Source organism: Ambystoma mexicanum, chromosome 8, assembly GCF_040938575.1.
Source record: "Ambystoma mexicanum isolate Mex_15411 chromosome 8, UKY_AmexF1_1, whole genome shotgun sequence".
Lineage (NCBI taxonomy): Eukaryota > Metazoa > Chordata > Amphibia > Caudata > Ambystomatidae > Ambystoma > Ambystoma mexicanum.
In genome coordinates this window covers 1,092,795,215-1,092,821,207 of record NC_090929.1, presented here as the reverse complement: position 1 = coordinate 1,092,821,207, position 25,993 = coordinate 1,092,795,215, and the positions used below count along the sequence as shown (strand labels likewise).

The window sequence follows — 25,993 nt, the reverse complement described above, 5'->3', positions numbered from 1 at the left end:
TTTCATATGTAAAACCAGTTTGTGCAAGTCCCCATGCTTGTTTTCTTCTGTATCCTACGTTAATCTAAATGCACACGTTTATCTAATCTCCATGCAGATTTGGAGATGGAGGTGGAAGGTGATGCGATGGAAGAGGAAGATGTGGAAGAAGAGGAGGAGGAGGAGCAGGAGGAGGAGGAGGAAGAGGAAGAGGATGAGGAGGAGGAAGAAGATGAAGAGGAAGAGGACGCCTGCTCCCCAGAAGAGCACCTGGAGAATGGAGAAAATGCTGATGAGATGGAGGAATATGAGGCCTCTGATTCTGGCCAAGAAACAGTTGGGGAATACAGGAAGCTGCGATCGGGGGCCATTGCCTACATCGATCGGACTGAATCCAGAGCATATGGAGCTACCACTCACAAGTGTGAGGTGAGACTGGGTGTTGGGTGGTAGCAGGGATCCACTTTTAATGGTTTACCAGGTATGTCAATTCATGGAGGAGTTAACCGAGTCTGGTAATTGTTGAATAAACCAGGAATAGCAGTGAAGTGGCCATCTCTGAATACAAATGCAATACATTGTCTGAGTACTGTAAATTATAGTTTTGATCTGCAAAAGAATATCCCTCAAAGGAATTAATGATTTCCCTTTTAGCTAATGATTTTTATGGTTAACTAACCGACCATGTTAATTTCCAGTAATTTAACTAGAAACCGCATTATTTATTAGGTCCTTTGCGTCTTTCTTCTCGATAAATGTGGCTAAAAAATATCTTCTGTGTACAACTGTCACGCCACTTCGGGGGAGACCGAGGTCCAGGGCGATCGCTCTCCCTTCTCCTTCCTGGCGGATCTACCCGCGCTTTCGCGTCTGGGGAGCCGCCAGGAGGAGAGCTTCAGGAACCGCTGTTAGTGGGCTACGGCGCATGCGCGGGAGACCACTGTCTCAGTCCCGCGCATGCGCCGTAGATCAGGCTTGTACATCGGGAAGGGCTCGCCTTCCAAGCCTCGTTTTGGGTCCGCCGGCGCTCGGGGGTGAAACGGCTTGCGTTTCAGGCCTCGCGGGCGCCGGCGGCCCATAAAAGGAAGCGGCAACAGAAGCCAATCGCGTCTCAACGCGGAAGCTTCGTTCGTGTTGCTCGCTCCTGGTTTTCCTGTGAAACCAGCTTCCCGCTATCCTGCCCTGCCTACAGCCTGTCTGGGAATCCTGACCTACTTGCCCTGCCTGGACCTACTTGCCCTGCCTGGACTACTTGCCCAGCCTACTACCTACTGCCAGCCTGGGTATCCTGCCTTCTTGCCCTGCCTACAGCCTTCCTGGGTACCCTGTCCTACTTGCCCTGCCTGTCCTACTTGCCCTGCCTGTCCTACTTGCCCTGCCTGGACTACTTGCCCTGTCTGGACTACTTGCCCTGCCTGACCTACTTGCCCTGCCTGACCTACTTGCCCTGCCTACAGCCTTCCTGGGTATCCTGTCCTACTTGTCCTGCTGGGTACCCTGTTCCACTTAGGGCCCTGTTGCTTACTTACCCTTTTGTCTGCTTGAGGGGTCCAGTTAGCTCTAGGTCTTTTGGGTCTCTCTGGTCCCTATTTCAGTACCTCGGTTCCTTGTTCTGCCCTGCGTCTTGCGGGTTCAAGGGTCCCCCCTGATTCCCCTGGGACCTTTAGCTCGTTCCCAATCTGGTTCCCCTTTTCCAGTCTGTCTCAGCCTGGTGCTTGGTGCTCCATCTTCTTACCAGCTATCCGAAGTCAGCCTGCAGCTTGGTGCATCGACCTTCAACTTGGACCTCGCCTTGTTACGACACTTCAGACTGATCGTAGCCTCTCCTGTCTGTGCTTGCACAGTCCCATCGTCACGTTAATCGGGAGAGTGCCTTCCGTGGCGCTGGGAGTCTGCCCATCCTCCACCCTGTGCCATTTGGGTGGTGGAGAGGCGGGTTCCCCGAGTCACACACTCATCGTTCAGAAGACTGCAGTCTGGCGGCCTCAACAAGATCCACATCAAGGAAAACAGGTACACAATCATCACGAACATCTTAGCTTGACAGATTGAGACGCCTGCCTTCAGACCTTGAGATGGAAGATTCGCAAGAAGTGCGGAATGAGTTACAAGCACTCGGGGCAGAGATGATCGCCTTACGCCAGGAGAACCAGACCCTACGCCAAATGATAACCCAAGGGGTTCCAAGTACCTCACAGGTGGAAGGATCTTTGGCACACACAACGCCTATCAAGTTCGACGGAGACCCACGACGAGTAGCAGAATTCTGTAATCATTGTCGAATCCATTTTCTTTTTAGATCGACGCATTTCAATAACGACAAGGCCAAGATCGGTTATATCTTGGGTAATTTGACGGGCAATGCTCTGGCCTGGGCAACTCCGTTTGTGGTTACCAATAGCCCAATCCTGAACGACTTTGCAGCTTTCGAAAAAGCATTTCTTGAGGTCTTTCAGACCCCCAACCTGGCCTCCGCTGCGCAGAACCAGTTGATGGATCTAAAACAGGGGAACGTCGACGTAATAACATACATCAGTCGATTCCGTCTGCTGGCAACCGATTCCCAATGGCCGGAAATCACACAAAAGACACTGTTTCGCCGTGGGCTGAGGGAAGAGTTTAAGGATGAGTTACTCCATATACCCGAACCCGAGACTCTTCAACTACTAATTGAGCAGGTGCTCCGTATTGATCAGAGACTGGCGGAACGGAAGGCAGAGAGACGTCGGTTCGAGAGGGGCAGTTCCAGGACAACCGGTTTACCTGCCGGATCCTTCGGGTCTACTGAATCTGGACCAGAACCTATGCAACTAGGGGCTATGAGGGGTCCTTTATCAGAGGAAGAGAGAAGACGGAGAAGAACTTTACGTCTATGTCTCTATTGTGGAGCTGCTGGGCATTTCCTGGGTACATGCCCTCTACGGTCTCAGAAGAAAAAGGCGGAAAACTAGAGGACCTGTCGTGTGTTGGGAAGGCAGCGACAGGTCCCTCTCTCTCTTCAGTCCTTTCCGCGTTTTGTTCGGTTCTACATCCTATGCAACCTGCGGTACTACAGACTCTGAAGATTCGAATCAAGCTACCCGGCAGAAGTGTGGAGGTGTTTGCTCTGCTGGATAGCGGGGCTTCCGGCAATTATATAGATGAAACTTTTGCTTCTGTGAATCAGATTCCACTCCTGTCCAGAGCCACTGCTCTGTCCGTGCAAGTCATCGACGGAAATCCTCTGTCCTCTGGCCCTGTCCTGCAATCCACAGTGGGTCTATCTCTTCGGATCGCCAACCATCTTGAGGAACTCGCTTTGGACGTCATAAAGTCTCCCACCTACAAGGTGGTTTTGGGATTACCTTGGCTACAATACCATAACCCGGTAATCGATTGGAGAAAGCACACTCTGACCTTTTCCTCTGCTGTTTGCACTCAGAAATGCTGTGTGTCTACGCCAACTCGGGCTCCATCGACCCCCTTGAATCCTAACGGAAACGGGGTCCGTGTGTGTTCTGTCTCTCATGTTCCTCAGGACTACGCCGAGTTTGGCCATGTGTTTTCTGAACCGGGCGATATACCTCTACCACCGCATCGCCCGTTTGATTGTTCAATCGAGTTGTTACCTGACTGCGTGGTACCTCATGGGAAACTATACGCTTTAACACGGGAGGAGAAACAAGTGCTACGGGATTACTTATCGGATTGCTTACGAAAAGGGTACATCGTTCCGTCTAAGTCTCCTGCGGGGTTTCCTTTATTTTTTGTGAAGAAGAAAGAAGTTACCTTGAGACCTTGTGTTGATTATCGTGAACTCAACAAAATAACAGCTAAAGACCGGTATCCTCTCCCTTTGATACGCACTATCCTGGATACTTTACATACTGCCCGGATCTTCACTAAACTGGATTTACGTGGAGCGTACCATCTGGTACGTATCAAGAACGGGGACGAATGGAAAACGGCTTTCAAGACATCATTTGGCCATTTCGAGTATAAAGTCATGCCGTTCGGTCTGTGCAACGCCCCGGCCGTTTTTCAACGATTAATGGACAACATCTTTAGTGATCTCATTGGTTTGTCGGTCTGGATATATCTGGACGATATCTTGGTTTTTTCCAGATCCATTGAAGACCATGTAGAACATGTTCGTGAGGTCCTTCAACGCTTATCTTCCAATCACCTATTCGCAAAGGCTGAGAAATGCAGTTTTCACTTGTCCAGCATTGAGTTTTTGGGATTTGTGATCAATCAGGATGGGATTGAAATGGACCCCAAGAAATTACAAGCCATACAGGAGTGGACTCAACCCCATGATATAAAATCTCTGCAACGCTTTTTGGGATTCGCAAATTTTTACAGGCGCTTTATACCACTGTTCTCTCAAATTTCAGCGCCCCTTACCCGTCTGACCAGCAGTAAGATCACTTTCAGGTGGGATTCTCTCGCTTCCCAGGCATTCGACACCTTGAAGTCGGCCTTTATGGTCGCCCCCATTCTGCGCCATCCTCAGGACGATCTACCTTTCATCGTAGAAGCGGACGCATCGAACTTTGCTGTGGGTGCAGTCCTTCTGCAGAAAGATCCAGAAACCTCAGTTGAACATCCGGTGGCCTACTTCTCGCGCAAGCTGAGTCCCAGTGAAAGAAACTATGCCGTTATCGAGTTAGAACTGTTGGCTATAAAAACCGCGTTCGAGGAATGGAGGCATCATCTACTCTGAGCCCGTTTTTCGGTGGAAGTACGTACCGATCATCGCAATTTGCAGTATCTACGCTCCCTGCAATGCCGAACACCCCGACAGGCTAGGTGGGCCTTCTTTTTCTCCCCTTTTGTATTTCACGTCACTTACATTCCGGGAACAGCTAATCTGAAAGCGGATGCTCTCTCACGATCCCTGGAGAAAGGGGAAGAAACGCCTAGTTTGGATCAGCCTCTGCTTTCCCCCCAACATTTCTTATTGACCTTGTCCTCTCACCTACAAGCCATCGCTGACGCCACCAGGACGGATCCTGAAAGACCGGTCCTTCTTCGGCGCAAGTTCGTATCGGAACATGATGGACTCCTGTTTTTTCGGAAGAGGCTTTACATTCCCGAGGGTTCGGTTCGTGAAGGCATATTACATGGGTTACATGGCTCTCCCATTGGTGGGCATCGAGGGGTGAGAGCAACATGTGAACTGATTTCTCGACAATACTGGTGGCCTAGGAGGGCTACCGAGGTTAAGGGATTCATCGAGAGTTGTCCCGTCTGTGCTCAATGTAAAGTCCCAAGGAGATGACCTCTGGGTTTACTGGTACCCACTGAATTGGCACCATACCCGTGGCATACTATCGCCACTGATTTCGTGGTTGAACTACCTCCCTCTGACGGGTACACTTGCATCATGGTTGTGGTCGACAGTTTCACTAAATATGCCCACTTCATTCCATTCCACAAGATCCCTACGGCTGCTCAGATGGCTTCCGTCTTTCTCCACGAAATCTATCGATTACATGGTCTTCCAGAAAAGATAATCTCGGATCGTGGTTCTCAATACCTTTCTGCCTTTTGGAACAAGGTGTGTAATCATCTAGGTGTACGTAGAGCGTTGAGTTCTGGTTATCATCCACAGACCAACGGTCTTACCGAAAGGACTAATCAGACCTTGGAGGAGTACCTACGTTGTTTTTCCAACGCCACTCAGTCCAACTGGAAGGCATGCTTGGATCTCGCTGAAGTATCCTACAACAACACTATTCATGCTTCCATCGGAATCAGTCCGTTCTTTTGTTCTACTGGTCAACATCCCAAATTGGTGCCGTTCCATCCTGTACCCACTAGTACCGTACCATCTGCTGATGCCTTGGTCTCCAATATACAACGACAACAAGAATTGGCATATGATATCCTGAAGAGAGCGAAGGAACGGATGAAGGCCCAGGCTGACAGGAAAAGGAGTCCGGAACCAGATTTACAAGTAGGGCATAAGGTGTGGCTGTCCTCCAAAAATCTGCCTTTACGCAATTTACCGGTCAAACTGGCCCCCCGGTATTTTGGTCCATTCACGATAACCGAACGGCTATCCTCTGTGGCCTTCCGTCTTCAGTTACCTCCCTCTTGGCATGTACACCCTGTTTTTCATGTCTCCCTTTTGAAACCCTATGTAGCAGATCCCTATGGTCGGTCCTGTCCTCGCCCTGCCTCTGTCATAGTCCAAGGGGTTCCAGAATTTGAGGTACAAGAGATTTGCGATGCCCGCTATCATAGGGGGGTGCTCCATTTCTTGGTGGATTGGAAGGGGTATCCAGCTTGTGATCGCACTTGGGAGCCTCATCAGCATGTGCATGCCTCCCGCTTGGTGCGGAAGTTCTATGATCGGTTTCCTTGGAAACCCGGGGCTCCGGGTCTTCCTGGGAGGGAACATAGTGTCACGCCACTTCGGGGGAGACCGAGGTCCAGGGCGATCGCTCTCCCTTCTCCTTCCTGGCGGATCTACCCGCGCTTTCGCGTCTGGGGAGCCGCCAGGAGGAGAGCTTCAGGAACCGCTGTTAGTGGGCTACGGCGCATGCGCGGGAGACCACTGTCTCAGTCCCGCGCATGCGCCGTAGATCAGGCTTGTACATCGGGAAGGGCTCGCCTTCCAAGCCTCGTTTTGGGTCCGCCGGCGCTCGGGGGTGAAACGGCTTGCGTTTCAGGCCTCGCGGGCGCCGGCGGCCCATAAAAGGAAGCGGCAACAGAAGCCAATCGCGTCTCAACGCGGAAGCTTCGTTCGTGTTGCTCGCTCCTGGTTTTCCTGTGAAACCAGCTTCCCGCTATCCTGCCCTGCCTACAGCCTGTCTGGGAATCCTGACCTACTTGCCCTGCCTGGACCTACTTGCCCTGCCTGGACTACTTGCCCAGCCTACTACCTACTGCCAGCCTGGGTATCCTGCCTTCTTGCCCTGCCTACAGCCTTCCTGGGTACCCTGTCCTACTTGCCCTGCCTGTCCTACTTGCCCTGCCTGGACTACTTGCCCTGTCTGTCCTACTTGCCCTGCCTGGACTACTTGCCCTGCCTGACCTACTTGCCCTGCCTGACCTACTTGCCCTGCCTACAGCCTTCCTGGGTATCCTGTCCTACTTGTCCTGCTGGGTACCCTGTTCCACTTAGGGCCCTGTTGCTTACTTACCCTTTTGTCTGCTTGAGGGGTCCAGTTAGCTCTAGGTCTTTTGGGTCTCTCTGGTCCCTATTTCAGTACCTCGGTTCCTTGTTCTGCCCTGCGTCTTGCGGGTTCAAGGGTCCCCCCTGATTCCCCTGGGACCTTTAGCTCGTTCCCAATCTGGTTCCCCTTTTCCAGTCTGTCTCAGCCTGGTGCTTGGTGCTCCATCTTCTTACCAGCTATCCGAAGTCAGCCTGCAGCTTGGTGCATCGACCTTCAACTTGGACCTCGCCTTGTTACGACACTTCAGACTGATCGTAGCCTCTCCTGTCTGTGCTTGCACAGTCCCATCGTCACGTTAATCGGGAGAGTGCCTTCCGTGGCGCTGGGAGTCTGCCCATCCTCCACCCTGTGCCATTTGGGTGGTGGAGAGACGGGTTCCCCGAGTCACACACTCATCGTTCAGAAGACTGCAGTCTGGCGGCCTCAACAAGATCCACATCAAGGAAAACAGGTACACAATCATCACGAACATCTCAGCTTCACAACAACTGCTGAAGAAGTTACATTGTTCCAAATGAATGCATTCTTTTTTTAATATAACTTTATTGAATTTTGAAATATCAGAAAATGAAATTCCCAGTAGGCATCACTGAAATTCTGCTGAATACTAGATTAGTGAGTAACTGAAGAAGTAATAAATCAAAAGATGATTACAAATTAAAATCTGCATCAGTCAAGATGGAAAGCCAAAAAGTCTCATTCACCATTTACACGTAAATAGTATACATACGTAAATAACAAGAAAGGTCACAATGCGAACCATAGAATCTCTGCAGTAATTAATAAAGCAAAAACAGTAGTGAATACATACACATAAATGTTATATGAAAATTGTACAGGATGTTACATATAAGTCGCACAGTTTGTTGGCCACATAAAGTCTGTCTTCTTCTAAAACTGTTTTACTCTGTGCACACCGGTGACAATTGACTTTCCCATGTTTGCCCAGCCATGCCTTGGATTTCCATGAAATTAGGATGGATTTGCAGGGAGAAAGAAAATTGTATGTCCTACATTTTCATTGATCTGTCCCTCCACAAATTGTTCAACCTGCTTCCCAATTAGTATGGATGTCTGTGTTGGGTCAGTTAGGCACTTTGGAATCTCACTTAGTTTGGAGAGCAGGTTTCCAGAAATGTTGCACCAAAGGACAGGCCAAAACATTTCCTATTCTGCTCAACAGTTCTCATCGCCTCGAGCAATTCAACAAGGGTGATAGACGCATAGAGAAACCACTGGATGGTGTGCAATACATGTCCCTGTTTTTCAAGTTAATACAAGCCTCAGTCATTGCTTTCCCATTACGAATATCTGTCTTGTGCATCTCAGAGAATTACCAGGTCTCCAGACCGTAAATGTGGTAATGCAGACTATTGGTTTGGAGAATAAGGAGTGGGTATACAGCTGTATTCTGGGAAAAGCATCAGAGTCTTGGAACATTTCCAATTCTGAGTATGAGTGCTTCCTATCATCTGTGGCATAGGTTACCTGCCCCAAATCGTTGAGGTTGGGCTGTTAACTTGGATTTTCAGAATCATCCCTTTGGGCAGATTCTGAGAAGCTATCCAATTCTGGTGAGCAAGGAAAGATGCTAATGTCTAGCCAAAATCTATTAAGGTAGTGTGACTGAGCAGTACGACTTGGATTTAGGAGGGAGTGAGAGAAGTGAAGGGGTGCAGTTATGCTCACACAGAGGACTCTTAATAAATCATGTTAGGCAGAATGCATAAAAATACATTTCTTCAGCATGGGGTCTGGCATGGATATTTCCTGTCGTCGGGCTGGGAATCCTTGGTAAAAGAAAAAACAGTTTCACTTTCACTTTAAAACTGTATTTCTCCTCTAGACCAATCACTGTCATCTGGGTCATACTGCCCCCATCCAATAACCGTCCTCTCCCTAAGTCCCGCCTCTGGCAGCCTTCTTCAGATTTTTACTGCACGGTTCACTGTTGGGAAGCCTCGAGTTTTCTCTCTGAGCTATTTGTATGTTTTTTTGTGTTTTTTGACAAGAAAAGTACATTTTTTTTTTCCAGAGAGCCTGTGTGCTCTTTTCCTCATCTACCCGCAACAGGGATCCGTTGTCAGTGACGTTTTTTTCCCCCTCAAGGGCGAAGATTCTAGAAGCTCATCTTGGGCCTACATCGCGCCCTGCGACCATGTCGGAGAAGGACCCTCTTCAGGCCCTGCACCAAATGCAAGCTACGGAATGTATTTGTGCAAGACCAACACCTACAATGCCTCTACTGCCTACACCCGGACCAAAAGGAGGTAGAGTGCGCAAAATGCCAATGTTTTTCTAAGAAGACGATGAAAGACTGGCACAGTAGGCTGGCGGCATGGCTTAACTCGACCAAGGCCTCTGACCCGTGCTACGAGCAGGGTCATGTCTCATCCAGGACCGGCCAGTCTGAGGAGAGTTCTAAGTCCTTGAGGGCGCCCCATCTGTGGGGGTTCAAGATGAGGCAAAGATCAGCAAGTGGGAATCCACTGGGTTCGCTGCTGATGCGGGTCCCTAAGTGGATAGGGCACGATCGACATCACCCTATGCCTCCATAGCCAGCCTACCATCAAGGTCCTCTTTGAAGAGGAAGTCATCTACCCAGCAAAGCTACGGGAGAGATCCGATAAGCCAAGGGCGGAGGAGGAGAAGGGCGCACAGCCCAAGCAGGCTCAACCAGCACAGGCAAAGACTTTGTCGATGGCGACCACTACCACATCAGCTGCAGGCGCTGATCCTACGAGGGTAGCTCCTGCGATGCAGAAAGTGTCCCTGCCCGCATCAGCGCAACAATACTGCAGAAGCCTTGGCTAAGGCTGCAGGTACCCCAGAAGAGGTTAAGAAACTGGCCCTGGCCCCTCAGGGGGGGAAAGGGTTGGGGGGGCGAGAAGGCCCTGAAACAGTCCTCCCAAGTCACAGCTCAAACTATGGAGGTTTTGGCCACGGACGATGAGGATCAAGAGTCCATGCATAAGGTCCACGAGGATGGCGACGACGGTGCAGGGCCTATTTTAGACATGTTATCGACTCTCCACACCTTTGTGTCAGAGATACAGATGAGGATGCCCCCTGCACTGGTAACGGCAGCGCCCCAGGTCCCTGATCAACCACAGACGAAAAAGAGGACGCGTCATTTGACACCCCCATATCAACCTCCACCACATCTGGCCCCAACTCCAGCAGCAGACCCTGATACGGGTACAAATACGGCCACGACTACGGATGAGGACGAAGACTTTGTCCCAGTGGACAATGAATTGCCACATTTGGATGCTCCTCATAGGGTTCCCCTCTGGACGAGGTGGGATCGTTCCACTCCATGATCGCCTGGTACCCAAGGAAACCCAAGAAGGAGGGCTTCTTGTCTCAAAGGCTAGAGACCGAAGGGAAGAAGATCATGGCGGTACCCATTCTGGTCGATATTTGGAAAGAGTGCCTGGCCCTCATGAAGAACCCTTGCACGGCTCCAGAAAAACAGGACAGGCTGTAGAAGTAGTATAGGGTGCCGTTCTCCTTACCCAAGTGCCTGAGGTCGCAGCCATTGCCGGACTCGGTGATGTAGGCTGATGCGCGGAAACGGGCTGCTAACCCGTCTTTGTCATCAGTCCCTCTAGACAGCGAGGGGAAAAGGATGGACGCCATGGGAAAGAAAGTGATTTACATGGCGGCATCCACAATCAAGGCGGCCACGTCCGTGGCGATCGTAGCCAGATAGGACAGGGAATTGTGGTACAAGCTAGGACCGATTCTGGAGTTCCTCCCCGACAATAAGGAGATGGAAGCCCTCGCTCTCTTCTAGCAAGGAGAAGTGGCATCGGACCATGCCATCACATTGGCAGTGGATGTCGCCGACTCAGGGTTCTGCCAGATGGGGAACGGTGTCTGCCTTCGACAGGGATGGATGAAGGCTACTATCTTCCGTCAGGAGGTCCAGGTACAGGTACTGGACATGCCCTTTGACAGGGAGAATCTGTTTGGGAAGGCCATCAACGATTCCCTCCAGGCCATCAAGACGGATAAAGAGACGGCACGTACCCTCTGCACCTTCAAGCAGCACCGCTCATCTTCTTTTCGTTCCTCCAGGGAAAAATTTAGCAGGTCATCCAAAGGTTACACCACTTACAGACAGCGCCCTCGATCCTCAACGCAAGGAGCCTACAGAGGCTGCTTCCGGGCCTGCGGTAGCTGAGGACAGCGTCAACCGCAGGGCAGGACGCTGGCGCACAAGCAAGCCTGAACCGGCCAAGTTAGTGGGTCCCCACTCGTGCACCCCAGTGGCAGGCAGGCTGACAAGGTTAGTCAGCGAGTGGAGAAAGATCACCGCCGACAGATGGGTGCTGGATGCTATTGCCCAGGGGCACACCTTGGAGTTCCAACGCAGGTGTCCTCGTATTCCGCCGGTTCTCCGTCAGGAGCAGCGCATCCCTCAGCTTTTGGAAGAGATAAGGGGATTGCTTGACGTCGTTGGACCTGGAGGATGCCCATTTCCATGTCCCCATTCACAAGAAACATTGGAAATGTCTATGCTTCGAGGGACAGCACTACCAGTTCAAGCTGAATGGTAGGGCCTTGAAGTCTGTCCCAAGAGTGTTCACAAAATGCCTGGCACCAGTGACGGCCCATCTACATTTACAGGGCATACACGCATACCCGTACCTGGACCGGCTGATACGTGCCCGCTTGCGGAAGCTGGCCGAGCACACGAAGGCAACTGTCAAACCGTTGATGGATCTGGGATTCTGACAACTATCCAAAGTCTTGCTTAACGCAATCGCAGAACGGGCTCTTCCTCGGCTTAAGACTCAACAGTGTCTGGCCTGGCATCGCCCTCCGAAGAGAGGCTAGCAACCATTTAAGGAAAGGTGCAACGACTGTCGTCGGCGAAGACGGCCACGGTGCGGGCCATCAAGTCGCTACTGGGCATGATGTCCTGTATCTAACTTGTCCGTCTGCAGGTTGCAGATGTGACCCCTACAAGAATTCCTGGATGCTCGTTGGATACAGGTGTACGGATGTTTCACGGACAAGATTCCGCTCAACAAGGAGTTCCGACAGGCGATGGAGTGGTGGGGGGGGTCCGCTCTCACATCGCCTAACACACAGAATTTCAAAACTCCCAAGATCGGGAGGCCGCCACCACGGATCACTCCTAGGAAGTTTGGGGAGCGCACACCGGACGTCTACACGCCAAAGGCCTGTGGCTGCCAGAGGAGAAGGATCTGCATATCGACATTCTGGAGCTACGGGTGTTGTTCTGGGCCCTCAAATCGTTCCTACCGTCTCTGAACGGCAAGGTGGTGAGGATCTTCAGACCACACCACACCCATGTTCTATATCAGGAAGCAGGGGGGCCCTCGATCCCTGGCTCTGTCCAAGGAGGCCCAGGACTTATGGCAGTAGACCGTCGGAAAGGGGATGTTCCTCGTTTCTCTTCACCTGACGGGAGTCACGAACACCAACTCAGACTCGCTCAGCAGGGAACTGCGCTCCTGCCACAAATGGGAGCTTCGTCGGGATCGGGTGGACCGGTGGTTCGTTGAATGGGCAGACCCCTGATCGATCTGTTTGTGACGGCAGCAAAACCCAAATGCCAGAAGTTTACCAGCTGGTTCCACCAACGGAGGCGCGTGGGGGATGTATTCTCCTCCACATGGGAAGGACTGTTTCTGTATGCGTTCCCTCCGTTCCCTCTCCTGCTATGAGTCATCAACACACTGACAGTGGCAATGCAAGACGACACACCTCGCCCCGGCGTGGCCGAGGCAAATTTGGTATCCAGACCTTCTCAGCCTGTCAGCGGCGGCTCCAGTCAAGTTGCTAGTGGTTCTGGATCTTCTCACCAGCGAGGGAGGCGCAATCCTTCATCACGACCCGGGATCGTGGAACCTGAAGGCTTGGCTCCTGCACCTTGGAGTTTTGGGGGTTATGAGCTGCCAGTAGACTGTAGGGAGGTCCATGCCAAGGCCATGGCGTCGTAGACTTTGAAGTGCTACGGCCATAAGTGGAAATTTTTTTCTACGTGGTGCTGGCCACAGAAGATTACCCCTCTGAGTTTCACAGCTCCTCAGATCTTGCCATACTTGCTGTCCTTGGCAAAGGCTTGGCTAGCTTATGCATCCATCAAGCTACATCTGGCGGCTATCTCCCGCTACGCCATATCCAGAGGGAGATCCTCTCTGTGGTCACACAGACTCGTCAAGGAGTTTCTCAAAGGACTTTTCCCATCTTTTCTGCCAGTGAGAGCTCCTGCCCCGGTGTGGGAACTCAACATGGTTCTGACAAGGCTTATGAAGGCGCGCTTCGAGCCTATACATCAGGCCCCACTCAAGTTATTCTTGTGGAAGACTGCTTCCTTGTGGCCATCACCTCTGCCAGATGTGTGGGTGAAATCCAGGCCCTAACCTGCAAGCAACTGTATCCGACTTTCCACTTATCAAGGGTGGTACTGCGTACGCACCCCTTTTTCATGCCGAAGGTTCTGTCGGAATTCCACCTCAACAACCCTTTTGTGTTGTTTTCTTCCCGAAACAGTTGGTCATTGCTCGTGCCTTGAAGTTCTACGTGACACGCACAAAGAGTTTTCTGAAGACTTCTTAATTGTTTGTGAACTTTGGTCCTATGAACCATCGTAAAGGCCTCACTGCAACGACGGCGTTCCTTTCTGGTGTGCCCCTGCTGGACATCTGTAGGGCTGTTACATGGAGGTCTACATACACCTTCACGAAGTTCTACTGCGTCAACAGGGATTCCAGAGAGAGTCCAGAGTCGGCCAAGCAGTGCTACGCAGCCTGTTCGCTTAAGGTGATTCTGTTCCAGAGGTAAGAGTTAATTGCTTCTGTTGAGCCTTGCCACCTACTGTGGTTGTGTAATGTTGTAATACTGTGTATTCGTTATTCATGAGCATGTTAATCCATGCCAGACCCCATGCTGGAGAAGGTTTAAGTAACATACCTGTAACTATTTTTCTCCAGCATGGGTTTAGCATGGATTCACATGCAAACCCTCCCTCTGGCCCCTCCCTGCGGCTGTTCTTGGTCATACTGCCACTCAGGTGCATACCAAATCTGGCGATGGCTGCCAGAAGCGGGGCATAGGGATAGGACTGTCATTGGATGGGGGCAGAGGACAGTGATTGGTTTGGAGGAGAAATACAGTTTTAAAGTTTTCCTGGCATTGTTTTTTCTTTTTTACCGAGGATTCCCAGCCTGACGACTGGGAATATTCGTGAGCATGTGAATCCATGCCAGACCCATGCTGGAGAACAATAGTTACAGGTAAGTAACTTCCACCTTATTTAGGCCTTGGACAACATTTAGCAATTAAAACCCAAAGGTATGTATTATACTAAACATACACTAATATTATTTACACATTCACTTTTGGGGTGCTCTGGCTCGAGAGCACCAACACTTTACTTTAGAGCACAGTTAGATCAGTATCAGAACACTGCAATGGAGCGAAGTACGTGTATAAAGAAGAAGGTGAGTAATAACTAATTTAGTGAAGTAATATGTGAGGAAAAAGAGTTGCACAATGAACAACCATGTTATTATACGGTTCTGCCCTTAAAAGGTTCTTCCCTTGCTAGTAGAGATGGGGTTTAGTGCCCTTTGTCACAAGTCTCAATAGAGCTATTTGCAGGATGCTACGAGTCTAAGTAGTTACACCCAGTGTTGGCAAAGCAAATAGGTAGTTTGTAAGTGTTTCAAAGTCATGAACAATAGAAATAAAGTGCTTAGGAGACCTTCTCCCAATCCAATCACCATACGGAATGCCCAGGGGGAGAATCCTCGACCAGAACTCCATTGATCACGGGCAGGCAAGGGAGAGAAAAGGCAATGACTTTACGCCATTAAACCCTCTGGAGATGAGGAACGGGGGTCAGGGGGAGGAGTAAGAGGGTAGGAACCGGTATGTTTATTCACCCACTATACTTTGATTCACTCTGGGACTACTTCAGTGTCACTGGGCTCCCATGCTCCGTGTCATGGTCCCATTAGAGGGGGTCTAGAGTTCACTGCAGCAGAGGTCACGTTTGCTGTCAGGATTTAGGTCCGGCTAGTCCATGATCCTTTGCCCGCATGAGATCGTTCCTGGCACTTGACAGCTGGACAATCCTGGCAAGATGAAAGGACCACCACATTGTTGATTATCTCGGGGGAGCCCCAGGACACGATGCAGGCAGACAACAGTGATGGCCACTGCAAACAAACGGCAGAATTCATCCCTTGTGGAGGAATCAAAAAAGCTGATCCTACAAGGCCTCCTTTGTGCTCGAGATGGACCTTTTACAGGTATTGGACCATGTCGCTCAGGATCTTTTGTGGTGGGCAATGTGAGACAACTTGCTGAGAGGCACGTTGTTTTGTCAACCTTGCCCCCAGGTGACGGTGGTCATGGACGCATCTCTGACTGGTTGGGGCACTCACTTGTCAGACTCTGAGCAGACTTTGGTCTCCCACTGAGTCTCAGTAACACATCACTTTGCTAGAACTGAGGGTGATCAAGCTGGCTCCGGTCACTTTTTTCCTCTGTGAAATGCAAGACTCTGCTGGTTCGGGACTTCAACTACCCCATCAAGCAAGGTGGTGTGGGGACCTTGCCTCTGTGCAGAGAAGCAGTGCAACTGTGGTTCTGGGCTTTGGAGAACGATAACAGTATCTCTCTGACGGCAGCTCATTTGGAAGGCAGAGAATATGGCAGAGAACATGTCACAGCGGATGCCTTGAGCAGACAGACTTCGACCTCCCACGAGTGGGAGCTCTTTCAGGAAGTTTTGGAGATCTTCTCCTTTTGGGGAGTCCTTGGGTGGACCTCTTTGCTGTGTCAACAGGAAGTGCGAGGAGTTCTGCTAAGGGGAATTTTCTTGTCTGAGTCTGGGGGAACGCACTGACAGTAAAGTGGACTTTTAATCTCCTTTTCTGCGTCCCTGTTAATCCCTGTCATTCCGCTGGTTCTTGGGAGACTGCGCCGGTTCGAAATTACAGTGATCTTGATCACTCCGGACTGGGCCAGGAAAATGTTGTATCCATCTTCCCTCCCTGGTACCTTCTGAGGAGAGTCCTCTTGCTCTCCCAATAGCAGGGCTAAGGTCCTCCATTTGAACCACAGCAGCCTGAACCTTCATGCTTGGATACTGAGATACAAGGAGTGAGACTTGTCAGACAACGCCTTCAATGTGCTCGTTTCAGCTAGGTAGGCCCTCAACGAAATACATTTATGCCTGCTGATGGCATACATTTTCAATTTGGTGTTGGTAGAGGAATCTATCCTTGGCCCAGGCGTGCCTGCAGATTGGCACTGTAAAGGGTTACCTCGCCATCATTTCAGTGTTTAAGAGGTCCCCAGAACAGGGCTCGTTTTGCACAATCCTCACGTTATGCAGTTCTTGCGGGGCTTGTGTAACCAGTTTCCTCCCCGCAAGTTTCTAGCTCCGGCTTGGGATTTGAAAAGAGTTAAATGTTTCTTATGGGAACTCTGTTTGAGCCCCTTTGTTCCTGTTCTATTAGATTGTTCACCCTCAAGGTGATTTTCTTAGTTGCCATCACTTTCGTGAGACTGGTGAGTGAGCTCCAGGCATTCCGTTTTACCTCCCTATTTGTTTTTTCCCAAAGAGAAGATGACTTTGAGAGTAAGACCCTCCTTTTTGCCAAAAGTGATCGCAGATTTCCATCCCTCTCAGAAGATCCATTGTCTGTGTTTTTCCTCTGCCTCACCCTTTCAAGCAGAGGAACAATTCCATCAACTGGACCTGATGTCGGTCCTTAAGTTCTACGCCTCCCACAAGAGAGGCTAGGAAAGAGGACCAGCTTTTCGTGGTTTACCCTAGGGCTCATACTAACAGGACTGTCACCAAGAAGACCGTGTCAAGGTGGACCATTGGATGCATCTTGGAATTCTATGATTTGGTTGGAAAGGGTGTGCCTGAAGGTCTCAGAGCTCATTCTACCAGAGGAGTGGCTGCTACCTCCGCACTGCAGATGGATTTCCTTGTCCTGGACACCTACCCACGTTTGCGAAGCATTACTGTTTGAATCGCATTGCGGCCCAGGATGCACATTTTGGTAGGACAGTTCACCAGAATTTTCTGGTTTAAGGTTGTGTCCTTGCTTCCTCACTCCTCCAGATTTACGTACTGCTTTGAGTCTATCATGGATGAGGAATCTGTGGGAGGAAATAATCCATTAGAAAAGCAAATCACTTGCCTTTTTGTAATGTTCTTTCTGATGAATGTTCCTCCAGTGGATTACTCCTTACGCTTCCTACCTGTCCCGCGTGGCAGATAGCTAGTTGTGATTAATTTGATGATGTCATCACTCCTTTCTCTGATATAGCCTCTTCTCAACTACGGACTACCAGTGAGCCCGCAGAGAGGGACGGGGACACCAGGGTAGCTTGGAGGGGGTACTGCATACAGGAAGAAACACAGTGTAAGAGCTAGGGAGGCCTGAGAAAGTTTACAGGGCCCTTGGGACATTTGAGTATAACCTAAAAGGTCCATGGAATAGTGTTTGGAACCCGTAGCCACATTATGAAATACATGTTGGGAAAATGGTGTGGAAGTCCATTGAAAGCGGTCTGGGACCCGTAGCCACATAATAAAATTAAAACACTGTGGCAGAAAAGACTGAAGTGAAATAAATGGAGAAAAAGTCCTGGCAAGAGAGTATACCCGCAAAGCCGAGTGGGTGAAGTGAACTACAGTGAACTCACTGTAACTATTTTATTTTTGCATCTACTGTAACTAAGCTGAAAGTATACTTGTAACCCCTCTGTGAAAGGTGCCCAGATACCTCTGGGTTGGGTGCGCCATACAAATAAATAAAGAAACAAATAAATGTGAAAAAGAACTTGGCAGGAGCATATAGCAGCTAATTTTGCGAGTCTGGGACCCACACCCAAATTTGATCAAGGAACTATATGAAGGAACCTGGCAGGGGAGTATAACAGTTGTTGTTGTTGTGAGACAAAGAATCCTAAGGAAGATTCAGATTCTTGGATTACATTGAATGTGAGAAGGATTTGGGGAAGGGATACATCTCCCCTGTAATAGGTTGCAACATCAAGAGGAGGGGAGTTATCTTCTTGAGCTACAAAGAACTTGATTATTCTTTTCAACATTTTTGTTTTGATGAAAAGAAACCTGGGGTAGGGAGTTATTCCTTGGAACTATGAACATTATTCATTTGGAACTTTTGCTGGATGTACGCCTTTTTTGATGAACTTGAACATTTGTGTACTTTGCAAGTCAGGGACATTTCCCTTAGCACCTTACTTTTAGAGTGTGAGGGTTAGGATAGGATGTCGGACAAAGGACACCTTGACACGCGACAGGCTCTTAGCTTTGTGTTGAGGTAGGGAAATACCTGCCAGTAGGGACAATGAGGCCTATTCCAACCCGGTTTTCATTTAATTAAAGTTTATGGCAAACACCATGAGTCCTCTGTGCCCGTGTCTCATTCCTGGCTCATCACATAGTACACCATCAATTCTACGGTCTGTGAACTTCAAATTGCTAGGGGAAAAGAGTGGCATTGTGGTTACGGGGCATGGCGTGGCACAGACCGCTATATATGCTTGCTCTATCAGGCACGTAGAGGCATCGGGTACAGCAGCGCTGCACCCCCTGGTGGCCGAAAAGCTTCTGGAGAACATCTGCACTGGGATAGTGATATCCTAGATGAGGAATCCATGGGAGAAACATCCATAAGAAAGACATGTGTTTTTCCGAGGCAGAGTGATGGACTATGTGTGTGGCCGTCTGTAGGAGCTGGTACTGTCGGGTCCCAGTGCACATCTTTGTCCCTTGGTGTCTGTTGCTATCCATGATTGCCAAGCTTCCGACAATGAGCCAAGATCGTTGCACAAGGACCCAGGGCAAAGAGCAGCCATGGCCTTTCCCCCCACCCAACAGAGGTGACCCCATCAAGCAAATACACTTCGAAGTCTAGTGGCCACTCTTCGTCGTCGACAACGGTCAAATTTACCCCATCAATGTTGTCTTCTAAACTCTGTGCCAAGTAAGTCCTTGTTGATGCCCAAGTCTTCCTCCAGATCGTTCACGCCAAAGCCAACGACACCGTCCACGAGTGCTCCGCCGATGAAACCGTCGGGGACGACTAGTAAGCAGGCTACCCTGCATGATTACGACTACCGCACCATAGATTGTGGCAACCATTTCTGCCACCCCCACCAACACTGTGTCAGCGCTAGCTGGGCTACCGTGACCATCATACATAAACCTCGGAATGGTGGTGCTCTCAGAGGAGAACATCATAGTGGAGGCTGTCGCGTCCCCTTCCTTTTCCCCGTAACTTGGAACACCACCTCCTAGGAAGCAGCCTAGTTCTCCACGTGGTAAGGCAAGCCTTATAAGGCTACAAGTAATGCCACCCTTGCATCCATCCCCCGCATGGAACAAAATGCCTCTGATGCAGCCTGCTCCGCCACTGCCTCCACAGACATTTTATCCACCCTGACTACGCTGGTGGCTACATTGAAACAAAGGCTTCTGGCACCAGCGCCAACCCTGGTTCCGCCTCAACGGCATCCCGCTGATGCTCCTGGTCCATCTACGGAGGATGATGCTCTGCAACCCCCTATGAGGGTTGAGTGCCAGTCAAGGCCCCGGCAACTGTCAGAAATGAGGACAGACACAGATCCAGACTACTTGGATGATGTGGTGTAAACGCATGCGTTTTACACTGTCGAGTTTGAAGATTTCATCACGGCCGATGGGGAACCTGATGATCCCGATTAGAGACTCCTCCTCCTAGTCACCTTGGCACATCCCGCAATGGCTTCTGGAAAAACTGACCGTTTTGACAAAAAGTACAGGGCCCCAGACAGTGCTCCCACCTGGCTCTGCACTCAACCTACACCAGACTCTGTTGTCTCTGCTGCCACCAGGAAGAGGTCAGTCAACCCGTCGTCTTCCTGCTCAGTTGCTCCAGAAAAGGAAGGAAAACGCCTGGATGCCTTTGGCAAATAAAGCATTCCCACCGCAACCAAGACTATCAGGTCTACTAACGCAATGGCCAGTCTCGCAAGAAGTGATTGCGAGTTATGGTATAAACTGGGCTCCATTCCAGAATTTCTGCCTGATGACAAGAAACAAGAGGCAATGGACATATCCCACGAGAGTGAATTGGCATCAGACCACGCCATCATAGTATCAGTGGATATCGCCGACACTGGATTTCGCCAGCTTGATAATGTGGTGGTCCTTAGCAGACAAGGTTGGCTCAAGGCCACAGATGTTGGGCCCGATTATCCAATCCTGAGTCGTACATATGCCTTTCAACGGCAAAGACCTATTCGGAAAGAAGGTGGACGAGGCATTGCGGTCTATCAAAACAGACACATAGACTGCTCACTCCCTGTGCACACTGCAGCAAAGGCCACCAGTCCTTTCGCTCTGGAAAATGATGTTACATTAGACCGTCACGGGACAACCGCTCCACATACCAGTCCTCTACCTCGAACAAGTCACTGTACTCCTCAGGAGACCAATACAGCAAGAAGTCCCAGTCCTACAGAGCTCCTCAGCGCCGCTGTGGCTTCTCCCAATCAAGGGGCCAGTCCGGCAAGCAACCATGACCAGCCCAGGGCCCAGTTCTCCCACTTCAGCACCCCAGTGTGAGGAAGACTGTCACGATTCGTCAAGGATTGGCGAAACATTGCATCTGACGAATGGGTGCCATGCCTTCTCCAGCAGGGGCACTCGCTGGAGTTCATACACTTTCCACCAGACAGTTCACCCGCACGTAAACTGGATAAATTGCAGCACCCCCTGCTACAAAAAGTACGTGCACTACCAGCAAATGGGGCGGTGGAGAAGGTGCCAAAGGTCAAATTGGCTACAGAAGTCTACTCCTGCTACTTCCTGCTAAGAAAAAAGGCACTGCACAACAAATCAGGGGGTTGGAAGCCCATATTAGATCTGATGCTCAACAAATTCCTAAAGTTGCAAACGTTCACTGATGAGGCCCAATAAGGCTGAAACACATGTCTGTGGTTGCTGTTTGTACTCTTGTTCAGAAGAGAATTGCCATACCATTTTGGTGCTGGACTGCCATTGTGGGCGGGACAAAGATTGATATGCAAATGGATATTTCCCTTCTGTGAAAGGTGCAGTGGGGCGCCTAGGACTATTTTTTGGTTCCGCATGGTGATGCTGCAACAAGTTGTGTCCCAGCTCCAACAAGGAGATTTCTTGGCGTCCCTCGACCAAGAGGACGCTCATTTTCACATCCCTATTCGCTGCTCACGCCGGCGCTACCTACGCTTCGTAGTGTCAGGAGTGCTCTATCGATTCAGGGCCCTACCCATCGGCCTGCGTTCTGCTCAGCGGCTGTTTACCAAGTGCCTCGTACCAGTAGTGGCACACCTACGCAGACGGGCATCCACGTATACCTGTACTTAGACGACTGATTGGTGAGAGCCCCCTCCAGCCCACTGGCGGAAGACATCATGGCGTCCACCATCCAGTGTCTGCAACAGCTCGGATTCCCCATAAACTTCCAAAGTCGTGTCTAGTGCCATCAAGACAGGTGCTCTAAAACTCGACACTCAAACCTGCACCGCAAGGCTCTCGGACGAGAGGTTAGCTGGCAGCGCTTCTGGCAAAGGTACACTGCCTCGGCAGTGCCCAGATGGCCCCAGTCTGCAATTTCAAGTCATTGCTGTGGATGATGTCATTGTGCATCTCTAAGATCACTCACTGCAGGCTGCGCATGCGGCTGCTGCAGGAATTCCTGGATGCCCGATGGATATAGGCGTCAAGGTCCTGGGATGAGTGCATCATTCTGACATGCTCCTTCAAACAGAGCATTCACTGGTGGTCAGTGAGGGAACATCTGGTAAAGGGTGCCCCATTCAGGCTGCCAGACAATCAAGCCACAGTCGAAACGGATGCCTCACTGGAAGGTTGGGGCGTCCACTGTCGGGACCAACACACAAGAGGCCTCTGGTCCAAAGAGGAGAAGAACCTGCACTTGAATCTGCTGGAGTTATGGGTGATTTTCGGGGCCCTGAAGTCCTTCTTCCCCTACGAGCGGGAAGGTGGTACAAGTCTACACTGACAATGCAACATTAATGTTTTATGTCCGCAAGCAAGTGGGGGAGCTAGGTTCCCACAGCTATCCAAGTAAGCTCAGGCCCTATGGCACTGGGCATTGTAGCACCAAATGTTTCACATTCCTCTCCATCTGCCGGGGATTCGCATTACCCTAGAGTATTCCCTCAGCAGGAAATTGTGCTTGTCTTACAAGTGGGAGCTGCACGAGGATCAACTTCACCTGTTGTTCCAGACTTGGGGGTCACACTGGAGATCAACCTTTTTGCCACCTACGACAAAAGTCGATGCAAGAGTTACGCCAGAGGATTCCCCCACCCGGAGTGCTTGCAAGTACCCTATTTGACCATTTAGAATTGATTGTATGGTACATCTGGCCGAATTCAGCCAGTACCATTCGATCGATTCTAAACTATCAAATGGGATAATCCCTACCAAACATGGGGAGCGGGGTTGTCCCCTGCTACCTATGTTTGGTAGTGATGGCCTGTGGGGGTAGCAGGGTGTCCCCCGCTTCCGGAGGTTTGGAGCCGGGGGACTGGGTGGGGGGAGAAAAGAAAAGGGTTCCCTGCGGCGTCAGATCCGTGTAGGAGGGACCGGGCTGACACTGCAGGGTCAGAAGAAAAACAGACGTTCAAAGGTAAGTAGGTGGTGGGTGGGGGGATGTTTGGGGTCGTGGGGGTTAAAGTTTGGCTGGATTTGGCTGCGGCAAAATTGTCTTCGAACAATTGTGCCACGGCCACATTGTATACACCCGAGAGCTTGGGGGACGCCTTTGCATTTCCATGGGAAGGCAAGTTCCTGTATGCATTTCCTCTAATCCCACTGGTGCCTCGGGTCATCCACACCTCCAGAATATATCGGTGCAAACTGATATTAGTGTCTCCTGCGTGAGTCCGTTTTGGTACTCCGACCTACTCATCCTTGCGTCAGCTGCTCCTCTCAAGTTGAACACCACACTAGGCTCTCCTGTCCATTAACCAAGGGGCTGTACTACACCACAACCCGGTCTCACTCAGTTTGACGGCCTGTCTCCTGTGTTCTTAGAGTTTGGATACTTGTCCCTACCACAAGACTGCCAAGAAATCCGGGGCATGGCCAAGACCTCTGTCCACTTTGCAGTGCTACAAGAGCAAGTGGAAACACACCCAGGTGTGGTACAGGAACCAGCAGTTGCGTCCTCATGCTGTCCGGCCACAAGACATTTTGCCTTATTTGTTATCCTTTACTCAGTTAGGCTTGGCTCATTCTTCTGTCAAAGTGCACCTAGCTGCAATTTCCGTTCCGCAGGCATAGCATCCATGTGGTCCCACCGGCTAGTGACGGAATTCTTACTTGGGCTGTTCAGGTCTTTTCCACCAATCTGTCACCCAGCAACAGTGTGGGAACTGAATGGGCTGCTCTCAAAGCTCATGAAACCTCCTTTTGACCCTATGCACCAGGCACCCATCAAGCATCTTTCCTGAAAGACTGCCTTCTTGGTGGCCATAACATCGACCAGGCGTGTTGGTGAAATCCAGGCATTTTCTTGCAAACCGGTTTGACATTCTACAAGGAGAAGGCTATTCTTAGATCAGTTGTTAGTGTCTTTTTGCCCTACTGGACCTGGGAAAACTTTGTCGAAGTCTTCCATTTCAAGGTGGATTGCAGCCTGCATTTCCTTCTTCCATCAACCGGCACTTCCGTGAAAGGCCCCGGGAATATATGAAAGATACCAATACTGGAGAACCAGAGTTACAGGTAACGTATTCCTTACCTGAACTTGGGATAAGAGGGGTCCAACCGCCATTTCTCCAGATCTGAAGAGGAGCCAAGTATTCTGTGCAGACGAAGGAAGACCCGTGGACCGATCCTGAAGAGGCCTAGCGACCAAATCGTGCTGCAGTACCAATGGAACCCTCTCTAGCGACTGATCTCAGAAGACCCTCATTGAGGCTTTGACCCTCTGGCCCAGTGGGAGCATCCAGTCTCAACGTCTTCTCGTGGCCCTGCAAGTTGGATTCTTCGGAAGTGTCCCAGGGCCATGCAGTGGGCTGACCAACTCAAGTTTGGGTTACGGCAGTAAAATTGGAATACGAGTGGTGAGTAGTGACACTACTTACAGTTACCCCCATCTCCACCTTTTAAAAGTTTGTGAAGAACTTTTATTTGGTTTTATAAATTTTGGCTTTGCCAACACTTGTTGGAAAGGCCCTTCAAAAGCTAGATACGCATTTTACTCACCAGCAAACTCCTTGGACAACCTTTTGGACCCATCTTCACATCCTCAAGAACCTTCCCCTCTTTTTTTTTTTTTTCCCAACTCCTAAACCTCTTTGGAAACTTTGGACTTTTCGGCACAGGGGCCCATACAACTTAAGTTGGACTTTAAAGTTTAGGGTTGCAATTCCTGTGGACTGTTGGTGCTATAACTAATTACTTCCCTTACCTTTCAGGCATCTTTGTAGAAGTAGAAAGCATCACTCAGAATTTTAGTTGAATAATTTTTGAATGAGCATTAGAAATTGTATTTTAAATCTGATTTGAAATTGTATTTTAATCTAACTTTTATGTGGAATCCTAATTTTGATTTGTATCCCTGTCGCCCGCTCCCTATTGCTGCACTTCCTTGACTTATTCATTGTGCTTAGTTTGTACTGCAACTCGACCCCGCAGTGCTTATTTGGGCGCTAGGAAACTACAACACCCAGAAACATTGTAGTTCTTGCGCAATACTTGTTGTGACCATACCCACGTCACATCAAGCTGGCCTGTGCTGCTCACGCCGTCGCCCGTTAGGCCCAATTTCTGAAAGTAAGATATTTCACTGCCTCCTCTCAGTATTGTGCATCCTGTAGACCTATACAAACGCCTGTACCAACATATTAAACCGTACCAGTGATCAAAGTGTTTTGTTGTCAGCAGCTGCACAAGGACAAGCATATACCAGTGCTCTCTATCTGCATATTGAATCTCCTCACACGATTATGCCAGGCGCATTCACTGGCGGGAAGGGTATGTAAGGGAACAATGGACAAAGACATCACCTCATTAAATATTATGAGTGGCCTGTTGATATTGAATAGCAACAACACAGGCATCATTTTGTGCCCAGTTATGACTCAGGAAAGGGAAAATATGATGGACGAGATTAGGTCAACAAAAAACTTGACCCCAAAGTTAGTTCTCAGCTATGGGGACACTGCTGCTTACCTGCAGTGCATTGATGGTAATAGAGACATACAAAACAAAGACAAGGGAACACATATAGACAATGATTTCCGAAATGGGAAGACTTGCAAAACTTAAAGTACTATTATTGAATACTAGGTCTTTGACTAAACATGCCACTGAAGTGGTAGACTACATCCTCCAACGTGACCTGGATGTATGTGCTGTCACAGAAACATGTCTTTATCAAGCAGCCAGACCTTCATTAGTATTAGCCATTCCTATAGGATACAATATCCTGCGTATGGATAGGCAAAATCGGGTCGGGCGGCTTGGCGGTCATTCACAGAATGAGGATAGAGTTCTGGGAAATGGATATAATAGGACCAGTGGATTGCAAAACACTTTTCTTAAAGATTTGCACAGAGGCAACCACAACAGTGAACCTACCTCCAGACTTTATCAAACATACAGGTAACCTATTGCTACGCCTGTTAAAACCAACAACCAAGTTTATTGTTTTGGGAGACTTTAATCTATGGCTGGGAAATAGCACCGATCAGCCAGCCAAAGAATTGAAGGAGACATTTACTAGTTTGGGCTTCACCCAAATAATTAATGA

The 25,993-nt window shown here is 49.8% G+C and overlaps 1 protein-coding gene across 4 annotated transcripts in view; it reads left to right on the top strand.

The window, feature by feature from the left end:
- The window catches only part of ZBTB17 (zinc finger and BTB domain containing 17), a 938,938-nt gene that overhangs the window by 228,094 nt on the left and 684,851 nt on the right, over window positions 1-25,993 (top strand). For all 4 annotated transcript variants that reach the window (XM_069611094.1, XM_069611092.1, XM_069611093.1 and 1 more), the window contains exon 6: window positions 98-408. In XM_069611094.1, coding sequence (XP_069467195.1) covers window positions 98-408 — 311 coding nt within the window. The remainder of the gene's footprint in view (window positions 1-97; window positions 409-25,993) is intronic.